At 45.8% G+C, this 21,081-nt stretch overlaps 1 protein-coding gene across 1 annotated transcript in view; it reads right to left on the bottom strand.

Annotated features, from left to right (window-relative positions):
- Positions 1-21,081, bottom strand: part of LOC126184448 (dynein axonemal intermediate chain 3-like) — a 215,446-nt gene that overhangs the window by 138,735 nt on the left and 55,630 nt on the right. Inside the window, exons 4-5 of the mRNA XM_049926839.1 lie at positions 11,235-11,468; positions 3,552-3,674 (exon numbers count right to left, since the gene is read on the bottom strand). Coding sequence (XP_049782796.1) covers positions 3,552-3,674; positions 11,235-11,468 — 357 coding nt within the window. The remainder of the gene's footprint in view (positions 1-3,551; positions 3,675-11,234; positions 11,469-21,081) is intronic.

The following is a 21,081-nucleotide window of genomic DNA, read 5'->3' as shown; positions in this document are numbered from 1 at the left end:
TATCGTACTATAGAGTTTCCCAGACCGCAGCGCCATCTGTTGTTGAAAATTGTAACTACTGTAATTTCGAAAGTTTGTCTGCCTGAAAATGTACTGTTGTCCCAAGCATATTGCAACAAACGGTGTATTTCTATCGCTGCTCGTTTAGTTTTTATTGCCGTTTCAAATATACCGGTCATTTTTGAAACACCCTGTATCTGAGCCAACACTGGTACAGACATTTACTAAAAATGCAGGTGGTGAGACTCGATAGGGAACTCGTTGTGGAGACTCTTGGACAAACAGGGTTTTGTAGTAGTTGTTTATTCCAGACAGGACTAACTAACACACTGGAGGCTAGTTCTAGGGTTATAAAAAGCATAAATAACACTGTTACAACAGAAGCCAGTGCAGAAGTCCCAGGAGTGGATGCTAACCACAGTAGCAAACACTAGCAGCATCTTAAGGCGACAACTTAGTTTCAAAACAAAACGTATGACTGTGACACTGTCCATTGAGGCACTCCAAGTGAGAGAGCAAACTTACGCGGAGCTGGACCGAGGCTGGAGTCGGCGGACGCGGATTCGGCGCCCAGATCGTCTGACTGAGAACTCCGCCAAAATGCGGAATTTAGGGGTTTTAAAGAGTCGCGTGGGGCCACTGTTTTCCCCACTTAAAGCCACCCAGCCAATCCCGCAGGGCTATTGCAGGCGCCTGCCAATCACGGTTTAATTAGGTCCCCTTTACTGCTCCTAAGGCGGGGATGTTAATGCAGTTGCACTAAGTCCGTATTTGGTATCAACATTGTTCAGCTGGAAGCTAAACGTAACTGCTCTGCCAAATAAGGCTTGCAGCATTATTGTTATACGTCATTTAGCCCCGCCCCTCGGGCTCCCCGGAGTAGGGACTGCTAGGTCAACAGTTTTTTGACGTTCTCGCTTTCTTTCTAACCCTTGTGAGCCTACTGTCGTTGCTGTTCTCAAGGCTGGTATCAAGCTGGCTTTATCGCTAATACGTGCCTGTTGGTTACAAAGTTCTACGGTGGCAACCTACCACACCGTCTAGACGACATATGAAGTTACATGTTAATTCCTTGGAGAGTAACTAGCGCCCTGGGACCGCGTCTGGGGGCGTCTGCATTTTCGCAAGGCTCTCCCCTTATGGTTTACTTCATGTAACAATATCTCTCCTAGTTTCGTCTGCCCTTAGCATCGACTCTGCTTCCGCACCTTGGAGCGCCTGTCCTTTCTCACAGCTTCAAGATAACACTAGAATAGCAAGCAATAATCAATATATTACGAATGGATAGGAAAGAGAAGGATTGAAACTGATGATATCAAGAGTCTGGCGACCGAAAGAACAGAACCAGGCATTCATATAACTGATTCGCCTCGATGGGCAATAAATTCACAACCCTCAGTGCGGATGCACACTTCGTTCGACCTCCGGCGAAACTCTAATAATTAGCGAGCAGGAAGGACAGGGTCGAGGACTGTGGATAGGTGGTGCTGGATGGGAATGTTGGCCGGCCTGGGAGCGTGCAGATATACACTCCTGGAAATGGAAAAAAGAACACATTGACACCGGTGTGTCAGACCCACCATACTTGCTCCGGACACTGCGAGAGGGCTGTACAAGCAATGATCACACGCACGGCACAGCGGACACACCAGGAACCGCGGTGTTGGCCGTCGAATGGCGCTAGCTGCGCAGCATTTGTGCACCGCCGCCGTCAGTGTCAGCCAGTTTGCCGTGGCATACGGAGCTCCATCGCAGTCTCTAACACTGGTAGCATGCCGCGACAGCGTGGACGTGAACCGTATGTGCAGTTGACGGACTTTGAGCGAGGGCGTATAGTGGGCATGCGGGAGGCCGGGTGGACGTACCGCCGAATTGCTCAACACGTGGGGCGTGAGGTCTCCACAGTACATCGATGTTGTCGCCAGTGGTCGGCGGAAGGTGCACGTGCCCGTCGACCTGGGACCGGACCGCAGCGACGCACGGATGCACGCCAAGACCGTAGGATCCTACGCAGTGCCGTAGGGGACCGCACCGCCACTTCCCAGCAAATTAGGGACACTGTTGCTCCTGGGGTATCGGCGAGGACCATTCGCTACCGTCTCCATGAAGCTGGGCTACGGTCCCGCACACCGTTTGGCCGTCTTCCGCTCACGCCCCAACATCGTGCAGCCCGCCTCCAGTGGTGTCGCGACAGGCGTGAATGGAGGGACGAATGGAGACGTGTCGTCTTCAGCGATGAGAGTCGCTTCTGCCTTGGTGCCAATGATGGTCGTATGCGTGTTTGGCGCCGTGCAGGTGAGCGCCACAATCAGGACTGCATACGACCGAGGCACACAGGGCGAACACCCGGCATCATGGTGTGGGGAGCGATCTCCTACACTGGCCGTACACCACTGGTGATCGTCGAGGGGACACTGAATAGTGCACGGTACATCCAAACCGTCATCGAACCCATCGTTCTACCATTCCTAGACCGGCAAGGGAACTTGCTGTTCCAACAGGACAATGCACGTCCGCATGTATCCCGTGCCACCCAACGTGCTCTAGAAGGTGTAAGTCAACTACCCTGGCCAGCAAGATCTCCGGATCTGTCCCCCATTGAGCACGTTTGGGACTGGATGAAGCGTCGTCTCACGCGGTCTGCACGTCCAGCACGAACGCTGGTCCAACTGAGGCGCCAGGTGGAAATGGCATGGCAAGCCGTTCCACAGGACTACATCCAGCATCTCTACGATCGTCTCCATGGGAGAATAGCAGCCTGCATTGCTGCGAAAGGTGGATGTACACTGTACTAGTGCCGACATTGTGCATGCTCTGTTGCCTGTGTCTATGTGCCTGTGGTTCTGTCAGTGTGATCATTTGATGTATCTGACCCCAGGAATGTGTCAATAAAGTTTCCCCTTCCTGGGACAATGAATTCACGGTGTTCTTATTTCAATTTCCAGGAGTGTAGTCCGCACATTTGCTATGAACACTGTGATTAACGCAACTGTCTAGTAAGCAGGAAATCCCGGGTTCGAGTACCTGTCCGGCACAGCTTTTCACTCATCGCCGCTGATTTCGCACAAAGTCCCGATGCAGCTGATATCACCAGTTCCTTCCCTTTCCTTTCCTTTCTCTACCCCTCTGCTCCCTCCCCCCCCCCCCCCCACCACCACACACACACACCCGTCCACTTCAATTACATAATATGTATTACAGCTGCGAGGATCAGACAACACGCATTCATATAATGTACTGTAATACCTTAGCATAATTCACAAACAACTATAACCCGAGTATGATCTTGTGGGATCGCCCACTGCCTTTCTGGAAAATAACACGCCTGTTGGAGAAATCATCATTCATGAAAGATGGAATGAAATTCTTATCTCGTCCACAGCTGACATGGTGTTTTCTGTGACAACGAGAGCTCTCAGAGAGACTCAGTTATAGAACAGTATTGCCACACCGTAATGTGTACTTCCCACGTTGTATTTATCAGAGTACACCTGCAAGAGAGCGTATCCTAACACGACGTTTGACGCGGTGTAACAGGTAATGCAATTCACCTGAGAGGGGAACTCGTTTCCACTACTACACGATCCAATCATTACTTTCTCACCGCCACTGAAATCATATATGCCAATTAGCGGGTCAACAAGGGCGCACTTAACCATCGTCTGCTGGGAGCCCTAACAAGGAGGAATTGACAAAAACGCTGGTGTTTTCATATGATTTGTACTGTAAACTGTACCAGAGATTGCTGGCTACTTCTTTTACATAGTGAGCAAATGTCGCGCATCTAAATTCTTGATTATTTTCATTTCTTGATCGCATGAAAAACAAGAAAAATGGAAATTCAAACAAGTATATGTAGCGAATATCGAGATATATCAGATGTAAGAAAATATTAAAGTGTATAACACTGGAATATAATGTACAAATAACAGAGGATACATAAACTACACTCCTGGAAATTGAAATAAGAACACCGTGAATTCATTGTCCCAGGAAGGGGAAACTTTATTGATACATTCCTGGGGTCAGATACATCACATGATCACACTGACAGAACCACAGGCACATAGACACAGGCAACAGAGCATGCACAATGTCGGCACTAGTACAGTGTACATCCACCTTTCGCAGCAATGCAGGCTGCTATTCTCCCATGGAGACGATCGTAGAGATGCTGGATGTAGTCCTGTGGAACGGCTTGCCATGCCATTTCCACCTGGCGCCTCAGTTGGACCAGCGTTCGTGCTGGACGTGCAGACCGCGTGGGACGACGCTTCATCCAGTCCCAAACGTGCTCAATGGGGGACAGATCCGGAGATCTTGCTGGCCAGGGTAGTTGACTTACACCTTCTAGAGCACGTTGGGTGGCACGGGATACATGCGGACGCGCATTGTCCTGTTGGAACAGCAAGTTCCCTTGCCGGTCTAGGAATGGTAGAACGATGGGTTCGATGACGGTTTGGATGTACCGTGCACTATTCAGTGTCCCCTCGACGATCACCAGTGGTGTACGGCCAGTGTAGGAGATCGCTCCCCACACCATGATGCCGGGTGTTGGCCCTGTGTGCCTCTGTCGTATGCAGTCCTGATTGTGGCGCTCACCTGTACGGCGCCAAACACGCATACGACCATCATTGGCACCAAGGCAGAAGCGACTCTCATCGCTGAAGACGACACGTCTCCATTCGTCATGGTAGATATCGAAATAGACGACAGAGGGATAGAGAAACAATTAAAATCGCTCAAAAGAGGAAAGGCCGCTGGACCTGATGGGATACCAGTTCGATTTTACACAGAGCACGCGAAGGAACTTGCCCCCCTTGTTGCAGCGGTGTACCGTAGGTCTCTAGAAGAGCGTAGCGTTCCAGAGGATTGGAAGAAGGGACGTCGAACAGACGTGCAGAACTATAGACCTATATCTCTAACGTCGATCAGTTGTAGAATTTTGGAACACGTATTATGTTCGAGTATAATGACTTTTCTGGAGACTAGAAATCTACTCTGTAGGAATCAGCATGGGTTTCGAAAAAGACGGTCGTGTGAAAGCCAGCTCGCGCTATTCGTCCACGAGACTCTGAGGGCCATAGACACGAGTTCATAGGTAGATGCCGTGTTTCTTGACTTCCGCAAGGCGTTCGATACAGTTCCCCACAGTCAAATGGTTCAAATGGCTCTGAGCACTATGGGACTTAACATCTGTGGTCATCAGTCCCCTAGAACTTAGAACTACTTAAACCTAACTAACCTAAGGACAGCACACAACACCCAGCCATCACGAGGCAGAGAAAATCCCTGACCCCGCCGCGAATCGAACCCGGGAACTCGGGCGTGGGTAGCGAGAACGCTACCGCACGACCACGAGATGCGGGCTCCCCACAGTCGTTTAATGAACAAAGTAAGAGCATATGGACTATCAGACCAATTGTGTGATTGGATTGAAGAGTTCCTAGATAACAGAACGCAGCATGTAAGAGTGATTTCAGGTGTGCCGCAGGGGAGTGTCATAAGACCGTTGCTATTCACAATATACATAAATAAGCTTGTGGATGATATCGGAAGTTCACTGAGGCTTTTTTCAGATGATGCTGTGGTGTATCGAGAGGTGGTAACAGTGGAAAATTGTACTGAAATGCAGGAGGATCTGCAGCGAATTGACGCATGATGCACGGAATGGCAATTGAATCTCAATGTAGACAAGTGTAATGTGCTGCGAATAGATAGAAAGATAGATCCCTTACCATTTAGCTACAAAATAGAAGGTCAGCAGCTAGAAGCAGCTAATTCCATAAATTATCTGGGAGTACGCATTAGGAGTGATTTAAAATGGAATGGTCATATAAAGTTGATCGTCGGTAAAGCAGATGCCAGACTGAGATTCATTGGAAGAATCCTAAGGAAATGCAATCCGAAAACAAAGGAAGTAGGTTACAGTACGCTTGTTCGCCCACTGCTTGAATACTGCTCAGCAGTGTGGGATCCGTACCAGATAGTGTTGATAGAAGAGATAAAGAAGATCCACCGGAGAGCAGCGCGCTTCGTTACAGGATCATTTAGTAATCGTGAAAGCGTTACGGAGATGATAGATAAACTCCAGTGGAAGACTCTGCAGGAGAGACGCTCAGTAGCTCGGTACGGGCTTTTGTTAAAGTTTCGAGAACATACCTCCACCGAAGAGTCAAGCAGTATATTGCTCCCTCCTACGTATATCTCGCGAAGAGACCATGAGGATAAAATCAGAGAGATTAGAGCCCACACAGAAGCATACCGACAATCCTTCTTTCCAAGAACAATACGAGACTGGAATAGAAGGGAGAACCGATAGAGGTACTAAGGGTACCTTCCGCCACACACCGTCAGGTGGCTTGCGGAGTATGGATGTAGATGTAGATGTAGAAGGAGGAGAATGCGTATCATCACGTTTCCGACTTTGATAAAGGTCGGTTGTAGCCTATCGCGATTGCGATTTATCGTATCGCAAATTGCTGCTCGCCAGATCCAATGACTGTTAGCAGAATATTGAATCGGTGTGTTCAGGAGGGTAATACGGAACGCCGTGCAGGATCCCAACGGCCTCGTATCACTAGCAGTCGAGATTACAGGCATCTAATCCGCATGGCTGTAACGGATCGTGCAGCCACGTCTCGATCCCGTAGTCAGCAGATGTGGACGTTTGCAAGACAACAACCATCTGCACGAACAGTTCGACGACGTTTGCAACAGCATGGACTATCAACTCGGAGACCATGGCTCCGGTTACCCCTGACGCTGCATCACAGAAAGGAGCGACTGCTATGGTGTACTCAACGACGAACCTGGGTGCACGAATTTTTTCGGATGAATCCAGGTTCTGTTTACAGCATCATGATGGTCGCATCCGTGTTTGGCGACATCGCGGTGAACGCACATTGGAAGCGTGTATTCGTCATCGCCATACTGGCGTATCACCTGGCGTGATGGTATGGGGTGCCATTGGTTACACGTCTCGGTCACCTCTTGTTCGCATTAACGGCACTTTGAACAGTGGACGTTACATTTCAGATATGTTACGACCCGTGGCTCTACCCTTCATTCGATCCCTGCGAAACCCTACTTTTCAGCAGGATAATGCAGGATAATGCACGACCGCATGTTGCAGGTCCTGTACGGGCCTTTCTGGATACAGAAAATGTTCGACTGCTGCCCTGGCTAGCACATTCTCTAGATATCTCACCAATTGAAAACGTCTGGTCAATGGTGGCCGAGCAACTGGCTCGTCACAATACGCCAGTCACTACTCTTTATGAACTGTGGTATCGTGTTGAAGCTGCATGGGCAGATGTACCTGTACACGCCATCCAAGTTCTGTTTGACTCAATGCCCAGGCGTGTCAAGGCCGTTACTACGGCCAGAGGTGGTTGTTCTGGGTACTGATTTCTGATGATCTATGCACCCAAATTGCGTGAAAATGTAATCACATTTTAGTTCTAGTATAATATATTTGTCGAATGAATACCCGTTTATCATCTGCATTTCTTCTAGGTGTAGCAGTTTTAATGGCCAGTAGTGTAGTTTCTTACTGTGGTAGTTCATAACATTTTGCACCGCCTGGGAAAACAGAGCATAACTTAGAAATATCTCAGATTTTTTCTGGGCTTGTAAATTGGTGCATTCGTTAGGACTAATTGTAATTAGTGCGTCTAAATACGATATGACAGGTGTTGGTTCAATTGCGGTATTAGTTGGGATTTCCTTTGGTAAAAGAACAGGAACGGGATCCACCCAGCATCTAAGCCGGTCAACTGCTGTTTGTGTATGAGAAATCGGTTGGAAACTTTCCTCAAGTCAGCACATTGTAGGTGTCGCCACCGGCGCCAACCTTGTGTGAATGCTCTGAAAGCTAATCATTCGCATATCACAGCATCTTCTTCCTGTCGATTAAATTTCGCGTCTGTAGCACGTCATCTTCGTGGTGTAGCAATTTTAATGGCCAGTAGTGTATATTGGCCCAACCCTAAGTACCTCTATGTTAATTAAATGTGAAATACAGACTGGGCGTTGTGTGATGTCCTTAGGTTAGTTAGGTTTGAGTAGTTCTAAGTTCTAGGGGACTGATGACCATAGATAATAAGTCCCATAGTGCTCAGAGCCATTTGAGCCATTTGTTAAATACAAAAAGAAACGACGGCGTTGCCTGGTGAAACGTTATTGTGATGCCTCGTGTAGCCAAAGCCTTGCAGACAAACAAAAATTACGCGTTACGCGAAACGAAATGTAGTGTGGGGAGCGTAAAGTTCTATGTACTGACTTGACAGAAAATCCTAAGAAATTCTGGTCTTATGTCAAAGTTGTAGGTGGATCAAAACAAAATGTCCAGACACTCTGTGACCAAAATGGTACTGAAACAGAGGATGACAGACTAAAGGCCGAAATACTAAATGTCTTTTTCCAAAGCTGTTTCACAGAGGAAGACTGCACTGTAGTTCCTTCTCTAGATTGTCGTACAGATGACAAAATGGTAGATATCGAAATAGACGACAGAGGGATAGAGAAACAATTAAAATCGCTCAAAAGAGGAAAGGCCGCTGGACAGTTCGTAGTGATAGACGGTAAATCATCGAGTAGAACAGAAGTGGTATCTGCCGTTCCACAAGGTAGTGTCATAGGCGCTCTGCTGTTCCTGATTTACATAAATGATTTAGGTGATAATCTGAGCAGTCCCCTTAGATTGTTTGCAGATGACTCTGTAATTTACCGTCTAGTAAAATCATCAGACGATCAATCCCAATTACACAATGATCTAGAGATAATTTCTGTATTGCGCGAAAAGTGTCAATTGGCACTAAACAAAGAAAAGAGCGAAGTCATCCACATGGATACTAAAAGAAATCCGATACATTTTGCGTATACGATAAATCGCACAAATGTAAGGGCTGTCAATTCGACTAAATACCTAGGAATTACATTTACGAGCAACTTAAATTGGAAAGATCATATAGATAGCATTATGGGGAAGGCGAAACAAAGACGGCGCTTTGTTGGCAGAGGACTTAGAAGATGCGACAAACCCACTAAAGAGACAGCCTACGTTACACTTGTCCGTCCTCTGCTGGAATCCTGCTGTGCGATGTGGGATCCTTATCAGGTAGGATTGACGGAGGACGTCGAAAAAGTGCAAAGAAGGGCAGCTCGTCTCGTGTTATCGCGCAGTAGGGGTGTCACTGATAAGATACGCGAGTTGGGGTGGCAGTCACTGAAAAAAAGACGGTTTTCTTTACAGCGAGATCTATTTACGAAATTTCAATCACCAGCTTTCTCTTCCGAATACGAAAATATTTTGTTGACAGCCACCTACGTAGGGAGAAATGATCATCATAATAAAATAAGAGAAATCAGAGCTCGAACGGAAAGATTTAGGTGTTCATTTTTCCCACGCGCCATTCGAGAGTGGAATGGTAGAGAAGTAGTATGAAAATGGTTCGATGAACCCTCTGCCAGGCACTTAAGTGTGAGTTGCTGAGTAACCATGTAGATGTAGATGAACAGGAAATAAAACGGCAACCCATGGAGTGGCACCACACCATCTCTCCCCCGAGTAAGAAGTTCAAACCCGCACCCTCAGCCTGTGAAGTTATGGCGACGGTGTTCCGGGTGTCTGAAAGGGTTGTTCTGTTTGATGTCCTTTCTAATGGTGCAACGATCAGCTCGGAAGTGTATGGTGCTATCCTCAGGAATAAGAAGAAACGACTTCAGCGTGTTCCTTGCCCCAAAAATGCAAACGAATTTCACCTTCTCCATGACAATGCAAAACCTCACAAGTCTGCGCATCCGAAAAGAGCTCATAGACCTCCACTTGACTGTTCGTGTTCATCCACCCTACAGTCCACATCTCGACCCTTCCGACCTCCATCTATTTGGCCCAATAAAGGATGCACTCCACGGGGAGCAGTACGTGGATGATGGGGAGGTTATTGATGCAGCAAGACATTGGCTCTGTTGTCGACCAGTAAGTGGTACCATGTGGGTATACAGGCCCTACCAGTGAGATGGAGTAAGGCCGTTGCATTGGACAGAAATTACATTGAAAAATGTTTTGTAGCCAAAGGAGTGGGGAATAATATGATGTATTGGAAAACTGAATATAACCAACCTGATTTTAAAAAATGTGTTCCATTACTTGCTAAACGACCCTCTTAGTTTAATTTAATCCATATGACAACATTCGTCTTTAAAAATACTCATATCAGAATGCAGGATGTGACACTGTAAAATTTACATAAATACGTTTACAGCACTAATCGTGCTTTGTCATATACGAACTTTTTTGAAAGTAGCACATCCGGAAAGAATGGCCGGAACGAATCCTTACTCCGAGGATGCCTAGAGCACTTTATCAATTCATTAGAACTAGTCCTTTGTTTTGTTCAAGCTATTTGTTAAACAATGCTTCAAACTGACAATAAATAACGCTAGAAAATTGTGGTAATACTGACATCAGACCACAAGATGATGGCAAATAAATTTTTTGAATAGTAGGCACACCACAAACAAATAACATAGAATTATTTGGATTTCGTCCGCTCCGGTAGCTGAGTGATGCCGGCACCGTAGCTCAGCGTGTTCGGGCAGAGGGTTAGCTACCCTCTGTAATAAAAAAAAACTGAGTTAATGGATCAACGACGAACTGAAACGGGTGTCTTGCGACGTCCGCCCCGAGCAGATACAACGAACGAAAACAAACAAAATGAGATTTAAAAAAAAGTTGTCAGCGCGACAGAATGTCAATCCTAAGGTTCCGGGTTCGATTCCCGACTGTGTCGGAGATTTTTTTCTCCGCTTGAAAGGAGGATATAAGATGAACATCAACAAAAGCAAAACGAGGATAATGGAATGTAGTTGAATTAAATCGGGTGATGCTGAGGGTATTAGATTAGGAAATGGGACGCTTAAAGTAGTAGGTGTTGTGTTGTCCTAACCATCATCATTTCATCCCCATCAACGCGCAAGTCGCCGAAGTGGCGTCAAATCGAAAAAAAGGTCTACTCCACGGGAGGCCCTAGTCACACGACATTTACATTTTTTTACATCTGGATTTCCAATCTACATCATCAGTATTTGGAGACGTTTACTTCCTCAATCCATCTTTAATTACCTCGTTGTCGACGGGATGTTAAACACTAATCTCCTCTTCCTTCTCTTGCCTTGCTCAAAGTGGTTTTATTGCTTAGTCGAAACTATCGGCCAGCTGTTTATCTTACCTTGAAATGGGGTTGCAGTAAGCCTTGCAGTTTGGCGTACGGAGACACAGGCGTCCGCTCGGGGCCTTCAGAACGTGGCCGCTTCGCAGACTTCTTCTGGACCACTTTCTTGCGTTTCGGTGTAGGCACTTCCAACAAATTCCATCCATACATGTGGCCATCAAGAGAACACGATAAGAACTGCAGTGTTGGTGAACTTGGTGGAACTTTTTCCAGAACTCCATCTCGACATACCTGGAGAAAATACAAACAATGTTCATGAGAGGTTTTGCTCTGAACGCAAAATCTAGCTGTTCAAAATTACAATCAGGTTTCTGAACGGCGTGATAGGGTCTTTGTATAAAGTTATGTTTTTGTAAAACAGACTGATCTACTAGTGAAACTTCCTGGCAGATTAAAACTGTTTGCCGGCGTGAGACTCGAACTCGGCACCTTTGTCTTTCGGTGGCAAGTGCTCTACCAGCTAAACTACCCAATCACGACTCGCGGCCCGTCCTCACAGCTTTGATTCCGGCAGTACCTCGTCTCCCAATTTACCAAATGTGTGAGGACGCGTCGCCAGTCGTACTTGGGTACCTGAGTTGGTAGAGCACTGGCCCACGAAAGGCAAAGGACCTGAGTTCGAGACTCGGTGCGACACGCAGTTTTAATCTCCCCGGAAGTTTCATATCAGCGCACAATCCAGTGCAAAGTGGAAGTCTCATTCTGATCTTCTAGCGTTCATTAACGACTACCTAAACGTGGGCACCATTTTGCTACGTGTATCCAACAACGATGTATTAAAAGACTTATCAGACTGCACCGTGCAGTGTGGGAAGAGATGCGGAAGAACTTGGCATCCGAACTTGAGTGTGAAGGTAATGGAATGAGACTATTGAGTATTTCTTTGGAACTATTTCCCCCAAAACTGTAATGCATAATTTCATTTTGCCTTACTTATATAGTTATTTATTTACACTGATTGATAACTGATTTGGAAAATCATATTCAGGCTGCATTAGCAACTTCTTCAACTTTGGGGGAGGACTTTTCACACGAAAAAAAGGAAAAAATTATCGTATGTCCAAAAACATGTCGTTTATTAATTTTTAATGGCAGCTTACGTCCAATACTTTTCGAGGTATATTCGAGCAATTAAGATTTTTAACCAATAACTAAAATTCCTTTTTTTAGATAATCGAGCGATGCTGTCGATACAAGTCAATCAGCTGATGGCCTTATTAAATAACTGATACCTGCAGCAGTTAAAGATTGGTCTGTACCGACAACTGTAGGTGACTGGTCACTCTATATGGATCTCCTAGTACTTCTTACAGGGGGTGTCTGCAAGGACTTCATTCTGAGTACTCTTCCACATTTACTGCAGAGTGTTCTCGCGTAAACGAGTAAGAATGTGTTTTATATGTGACAGGGCTTCAGCACATAACAGTCACGTTATTCGGGATGCACTAGATGATATTGGCGACTGCTCTGTGATGAGGGTCATTAGGCATCATGAAAATGAAACAAAGACATGTTGCACCACAGCAAATTCGAAAGTATCCTTGCACTAACTGTGCAGAATACCATATCCTTTTATGGACCCAGCTCCTTTGTACGTTCTGGATTCGACGAAGACACTGACGGAAAAAAATCGAAACATCAAAAAATAATTCATGTAGAGTAATGAACGTTCGGGAATACATTTGTCTAGGTATATATAAGGAAACAAAAGACAAATTCGGAGTAGGAATTAAAATCCATGGAGAAGAAATAAAAACATTGAGGTTCGCCGATGACATTGTAATTGTGTCAGAGACAGCAAAGGACCTGGAAGAGCAGCTGAACGGAATGGACAGTGGCTTGAAAGGAGGATATAAGATGAACATCAACAAAAGCAAAACGAGGATAATGGAATGTAGTTGAATTAAATCGGGTGATGCTGAGGGTATTAGATTAGGAAATGGGACGCTTAAAGTAGTAAATGAGTTTTGCTAGCCACGCGGGATTAGCCGAGCGGGTTGGCTCTGAGCACTATGGGACTCAACTGCTGAGGTCATTAGTCCCCTAGAACTTAGAACTAGTTAAACCTAACTAACCTAAGGACATCACAAACATCCATGCCCGAGGCAGGATTCGAACCTGCGACCGTAGCGGTCTTGCGGTTCCAGACTGCAGCGCCTTTAACCGCACGGCCACTTCGGCCGGCTTTAGCCGAGCGGTCTCAGGCGTTGCAGTCATGGACTGTGCTGCTGATCCCGGCGGAGGTTCGAGTCCTCCCTCGGGCATGGGTGTGTGTGTCTGTCCTTAGGATAATTTAGGTTAAGTAGTGTGTAAGTTTAGGGACTGATGACCTTAGCAGTTAAGTCCCATAAGATTTCACACACATTTGAACATTTTTTTGAGTTTTGCTATTTGGGGAGCAAAATAACTGATGATGGTCGAAGTAGAGAGCATATACAATGTAGACTGGCAATGGCAAGGGAAGCGTTTCTGAAGAAGAGAAATTTTTTTAACATAGAGTATAGATTTAACTGTCAGGAAGTCGTTTCTGAAAGTATTTGTATGGAGTGTGGCCATGCATGGAAGTGAAACGTGGACGATAAATAGTTTGGACATGAAAGGAATAGAAGTTTTCGAAATGTGGTGCTACCGAAGAATGCTGAAGATTAGATGGATAGATCATATAACTAATGAGGTGGTACTGAACAGAATTAGGGAGAAAAGAAATTTGTGGCATACCTTGACTAGAAGAAGGGATCGGTTGGTAGGACATGTTCTGAGGCATCAAGGGATCACCAATTTAGCATTGGAGGGCAACGTGGAGGGTAAAAATCGTAGAGGGAGCCCAAGAGATGAATAGACTAAACAGATTCAGAAGGATGTAGGTTGTAGTAGGTACTGGGAGATGAAGAAGCTTGCACAGGATAGAGTAACATGGAGAGCCGTATCGAACCAGTCTCTGGACTGAAGCTGTTGATATTCTTTCCGGGATGTGAGGTCGTGGTCCAAGAACTTTTCTGCTCCTTACGTTTCGTCCAGGACTGCGCTGGACTTCCTCAGAGGCGCTGCTCCGCTGAGTCTTGCCGAGCAGCGAAGCAGCGCCTCTGAGGAAGTCCAGCGCAGTCCTGGACGAAACGTAAGGAGCAGAAAAGTTCTTGGACCACGACCTCACATCCCGGAAAGAATATCAACAGCCATGTCAACCGGTCGTGAAAGCCTTCATTCTACAATCTGGACTGAAGGCCACAACAACATATATATATATATATATATATATATATATATATATATATATATATATATATATATATATGTGTGTGTGTGTGTGTGTGATTAACATTGCAAGACCATAGGTTAGTTAAGTACGAGATAAGCCATTGCAAATGTGAAATGCTGGTACATTAATAACCGGTTAACAGCCAGGATGTTGAATGCAAGCGTTCAAACGTGCATGTATGCTGTTGTACAGGTGCAGGAAGTCAGTTTGTGAGATGGGATTTCATGCTTGTTGCGCTTGGTCGGTCAGTACAAGGATGTTTAATGCTACTTGTGGATGACACTGGTGGTGTCTGATGATATCCCATACGTGCTCGGTTGGAGACGGATCTGGTGACCGAGCAGCAACATGTGGACACTCTGTAGAGCACGTTGGGTTGCGACAGCGGGATGTGGACGAGCGTTATCCTGTTGGAAAACACCGCCTGGAATGCTGTTCATGAATGGCAGCACAACAGGACGAATCAGCAGATTGACGTACAATTTTGCAGTCAGTATGCGTGGGATAACCATGAGAGTGTTCCTGCTGTCATACAAAATCGCACTCCAGACCATAACTCAAGGTGTAGGTCCAGTGTGTCTAGCACGCAGATTGGTTGGTTGCAGGCGCTCAACTGGCCTCATCCCAATCAACGCATGGCCATCACTGGCACCGAGACAGGACACCAGCTTTCATCAGAAAACACAATAGACCTCCTCCCTGTCCCCCAATGGGCTCTCGCGTGACACCACTGAAGTCGCAAATGGCGGTGGTTTGGGACCAGTGGAATGTACAGAGCGTCTGGTTCGGGGCTGTCCTTGAAGTAACCGATTTGCAGCAGCTCGTTGTGTCACTGTGGTGCCAACTGCTGTTTAAATTGGTGCTGCAGATGCAGTACGATGTGCCAGAGCAATACGCCGAACGTGATGGTTTTCTTTGTTGGTAGTGCCACGTGGCCGTCCGGAGCCCGGTCTGCTTGAGACCGCACATTCTCGTGATCACCGCTACCAGTAGTCATGTACAGTAGCTACATTCCTGTCACGTATTTCTGCAGTATCACAGAACAAACATCCAAACATCTAGCTTCTCGTAGTCCTGTTACAAGATCTTTTTCAAACTCAGTGAGGTGTTGATAATGGCGACTTTGTCGCCTTATAGTTATTCTTGACTAACATCAACTCACCAAGTCAAATTTCAAACGTAAATAACGCTCACGATCGTTACAGCGAGTATTTAAAGCAAACCTGGTTTACATCCTCACAGTAGCGCCACTAGCGCGTGAGTATATCTCCATTTCAAAGACTTTTTGGTTCCTATAACGGCTTTTCAGTAAGCTACAAAATCATTCGAGCGTACCACATTAGTACCAACACTGGACAGTAGTTGTGAATTGATTCTGTGAGAAACATTGGTGAGCCAAGTAAGAGCGAGGGCTGAGGCGATTTGTAAAAGCGTGACAGGTAAATCTGTTTTCTCCAATTGGACTACGTACTGGCTGTATCTGCCTATTTTACTTTTTCCACGACTTTCACGATGAAAATGTAAATTTGTTCCTCTAGTAACAGCAGCTTAACTCCTTTGAGAGATCACCATTTCTGAATCTCACAAAACGTTCACAATGATGGTAACACTTTCAGCTTTCTAAAGACTTTCAAATTCCCTTGCACAATCACAATCGCCTTGCAGCCATCATCCAACAAAATTTATTTCGTGCATGACACTATTGTATCCAACTCGATTGCTTACAGTTTAGTGAGACTCCTGAGGTCGTGATCTACGCGTTGGGCATGACAGATCATTCTGCTGTGTGATCTCTTGTAGTGCTGTTGCTTGACCACACCATTTTCCAATGCACTCTATTAAGAAATTCGTGCAAAGTATGTGGAAATCTCTCTGTTCCCTGACGATTGCCAAACAAACTAAACTAATCTGTACAGACGTGTTCAAATTATTAGACTCGACAGAATTTGTCTATCAATTTCTTGCAGTATTTTGTCATTTGACGGTAATATGCATCCTCAGAAGTCGTATTATATGTTGTTTCTTTTCCGGCCGCGGTGGTCAAGCGGTTCTAGGCGCTTCAGTCCGGAACTGCGCGACTGCTAAGGTCGCAGGTTCGAATCCTATCTCGGGCACGGATGTGTATGATGTCCTTAGGTTAGTTAGGTTTAAGTAGTTCTAGGTTCTAGGGGACTGATGACCTTAGGAGTTAAGTCCCATAGTTCTCAGAGCCATTTTTTGTTGTTTCTTTGAAATTTCTGTGCGACTGTCATTGAGTAATGTCATTACGCAACTGACTGGAGCACAGTTTTTTTTAGCAGTGGTAAGATTTCCTCTAAACAGGAAAAAATGATATGAGTCGAAGTGTCAGTCGAAAGATAATTTATTAACTTCAGATGTATTAATTTTATCATATTGATAACTTTGTTAGTTTTGTGCACAGGGAGCACATCAGCATTTGTTCCTGAGTTTTCAGTTATGAATGAGACGAAAAATATTTCACCCAGAAAATTTGCTAGTGTTTCACTGCCTCTCAATGAAAGCAAATACGTGAATAAGGAATATGATTTATTTTAGACAACTGCGAGCAGCCTCAAAATTTCGTTGTACGGATGTGGTAAATGCCAAATGAAAAGTTTGCCATAGAACAATAAAAATGTCCACAAAAAACAGAAGGCTCACATCCACTGAAGTTTATCACCACATGAATGACCCCTGTCGTAGCGCCAGCCATAGCCGTTAGGAAGAGATTATTCTAAGATGATTTAAAAGCTTGTCGTCCAAGGAAATGCGAGATCAGCACAGCAATGAAAAGCAAGAACTTAAGGAATGCAACAGCAATGGCATAGGGTGTTACCTAATTAAAATTAATTGAGAAAACATTTTTTCTTTGCTGTTCATTGTGATAATCTGTTAACACTCACGAAGGGCTTTTATACAACTTCATCATTCATTAATCAGACTAAAAATGTTGTGTTTATGACCAAGGCTTGCTTCAGTGATGAATCTGTGTTTACTATAATGGAGGAAAACAACCAGTATATCCAAAGAATACCAGGAGAAGTACTCATGGCAGAGTGTGAAACATGTAGTTCATGTCTGCTAAAGGAACCGGCAAGCTGCGCATAGTTGAAAGTGCAATGCAGCAGCAAAAGTACAAATAAAATCTGCAAGACCAACTGTTACCACAAATAAATCAGTCGTTTTCGATTCTTGATGTAATTTTTATGCTTGACAGTGCACCATGCCATGAAAGAACGACTGTATCCAGATTCTTGAAAGAAAAATGACTAGAAGTTATACACTGATCTGGGAACAGTTGTGACATGAACACCACAGAATAACCTATGGGCAATCGTAAAGAAAAAACCAAGACAGGAAGGCTTCAAAGAAAAGATAACATATGTGATAACGATGTTTCGGTAAAAAAATCTTGTAAAGCTTTAGTACGGAGTGTGGTGTCACCGCCAGACACCACACTTGTTACGTGGTAGCCTTTAAATCGGCCGCGGTCCGTTAGTATACGTCGGACACGCGTGTCGCCACTATCAGTGATAGCCGACCGAGCGCCGCCACACGGCAGGTCCAGAGACACTTCCTAGCAAAAATGGCTCTGAGCACTATGGGACTCAACATCTTAGGTCATAAGTCCCCTAGAACTTAGAACTACTTAAACCTAACTAACCTAAGGACATCACACACACCCATGCCCGAGGCAGGATTCGAACCTGCGACCGTAGCAGTCCCGCGGTTCCGGACTGCAGCGCCAGAACCGCTAGACCACCGCGGCCGGCTGCTTCCTAGCACTCGCCCCAGTTGTACAGCCGACTTTGCTAGCGATGGTTCACTGACAAATTACGCTCTCCTTTGCCGAGACGATAGTTAGCATAGCCTTCAGCTACGTCATTTGCTACGACCTAGCAAGGCGCCATTACCAGTTACTATTGATGCTGTAAAACATGTACCGTCAAGAGCGATATTCACCAATTATGGAGTAAAGTTAAGTATTCCAGCAGCTACGTACGTTATTTGCTATTATAATTACCTTGTCCTGTTCCAGACCTCACGCCAGCCTGCGTGAGCTTAAACGCGTGCCTTTCGGCTTCCTCCTAGTGGATTGGCTGTCTTGCCAGTCCACAACAGTTGGCGACGAGCCAAATTCGCGTTCGTAACTATACTGCCCTGATTTACTTGTGTAATGGCTTCGCCACAATCTCCAGATGTACTGTCCGAATTTTATCGCTTACAGAACCAGCAGACGCAGGCCTTACTGGATGCCCTTGGACAGCTCGTCCAGGGTCAACGTGCAATGCAAAACGATGCGGCAGCCGCCGCTCCACGGCTCACGCAGCCACAACACGCAGTTGCACCAACTTTTCGTCCTTTTGATGCGGCACTGGAAAGCTGGATGGAGTGGTCACGGCAATTTAGATTCCATCTCGCCACCTACAGAATTCAAGGTAATGAGCGGTAGCTGTTCTTATTATGTTCTGTCGGAGTGTCCACGTACCGTTTGATAGTCAAATTGTTTCCCCGACGCGACGTACCAACTCTGTCCTACGAAGAAATTTTGTCTGCATTAGATGCATATTTCAAAGAATCAGTCAATGTAGTTGCCAAACGGTATAAGTTCTTTCGTACAAAACGTACGGCCGGTCAGACTAATCGGGAGTGGGTTGCAACCTTGCAAGGCCTTGCTAGGGATTGTGCTTTTGAGTGTCAATGTGGACTCCCTTGTTCAGATACGATGGTGGGTGATACAATTGCACAGAACGTTTCTGATGTTCGTATATGGAAACAGATTTTGAAACTGGTCAATCCCTCCCTTCAACAAGTGATGGACATATTGGATCGGCAGGACAAACTTGACTTTGCTCAGGAATCATTTGAAACTTCGCCACCCGTGTGTCAGGTTAACCGGCCCGCTGGGCGAGCTGCACGGAACAGTAAACAGTCCTCGCGCCCAGCCGCGCCAAAGCCGCCTGGCTCTCAGCTACGTGTCCCGCGCCAGCATGCAAATGCAGTGAAATCATGCCCGCGGTGTGCTATTAGACATTCACGTGAGAATTGCCCATCACGCAAAGCTATTTGCTTTTTCTGTAATAAAAAAGGACATGTTAAAAGTGTTTGCCAGAAAAAGCTCCGATCGGACACTCACAACCATTCCAGGCCCTTTGCTTCGCGCCGGAATCGGAATGGAAACAAGGATTCTCAGGCTTGCGACACTTCGCCGATGGAAATTCATGTAGTTCATGCCACTCCGCCCAGTGCTACTCTCTCTCACAGTGACTGTGTTCGTCCCACAAATAGTGTGCGTCGACATCGCCGGAAATCCCGTCAAGTCGCAAGTGATTCTGTATCAGTGTCAGTTCACGTTGCACGAGACAGTCGCTCTTGTCGTCAGCAGGACAATAAACTTTTTGTTGATTTGGACATTAACGGCAAAGTGATACCGTTCCAGCTCGATACCGGAGCTGCAGTTTCACTACTCAATCACGACACGTACAAACAGCTGGGCACACCTCCGTTGCGTGCCGCAAATGTTAAGCTAACTAGTTATTCCGGACAAGCGATCCCTGTGTTAGGACAGTGCAGCCTTCTTGCAACATACAAGCGACAAACAAAACTTGTGTCATTTTACGTACTTCGTTCTTCTGCTGCAGTGAACTTGTTTGGTTTCGATTTATTTCAGTTGTTTAACTTGTCTATAGTAAATCAAGTCCTATCAGTGAACCAGACTGTGCATTCAGCCAGTGTTTCTCGTCTATGTGAAGAATTTGCAGACATTTATGCACCGGGCCTCGGTTGCTCTAAGAACTATAAAGCACATTTGGAACTGAAAGTAAACGCGCAAACGAAGTTTTTTAGAGCGCGCAATGTACCCCACGCATAACGTGATGGGGTCGCAAAAACATTACACGATTTGGAATCTCAAGGTGTAATTGAACGTGTGCAGGCTTCTCTCTGGGCATCACCCTTAGTAATTTTGCCAAAACCTTCCGGAAAATTGAGACTTTGTGTGGACATTAAGGCAACAGTGAATCCACAACTAGTGACTGCAACTTTTCCTTTACCCCACCCGGAAGATCTTTTTGACAAACTGTGCCCGGGTAAATATTTTTCGAAGTTGGACCTAGCAGATGCGTACTTGCAAATACCGGTGGACGAAGAGTCCCAGCGCGTTTTGGTGGTTAACACGCATCTTGGTTTGTATCGATTCAACCGACTGCCATTCGGGTGTGCATCCGCCCCTGCATTGTTTCAGCAATATCTACACACCGTTTGTGCGTCGGTCCCTACTGCAGCAAACTATATGGACGATATTGTGATCTCTGGAAAGACGGAAGACGAACATTTAGCCAATCTCAGAACGTTATTTCAGGTCTTGCGACAAAATGGTCTTCGCTTGCGGAAGGACAAATGTGTGTTTTTTGCTCGTGACTTACCCTATCTGGGACATGTACTCAATGCCCAAGGCATACATCCCAGTCCAGAGCACCTCCGTGCCATACAAGACTTGCCTTCACCGCAGAATTTGAAGCAGCTACAGAGTGTGCTGGGAAAAATCAACTATTACCATAAATATGTGCGCCACGCCTCTTCTATTTC

This window comes from Schistocerca cancellata, chromosome 4, assembly GCF_023864275.1.
Source record: "Schistocerca cancellata isolate TAMUIC-IGC-003103 chromosome 4, iqSchCanc2.1, whole genome shotgun sequence".
Lineage (NCBI taxonomy): Eukaryota > Metazoa > Arthropoda > Insecta > Orthoptera > Acrididae > Schistocerca > Schistocerca cancellata.
This window is presented reverse-complemented; position numbering and strand designations above follow the sequence as displayed.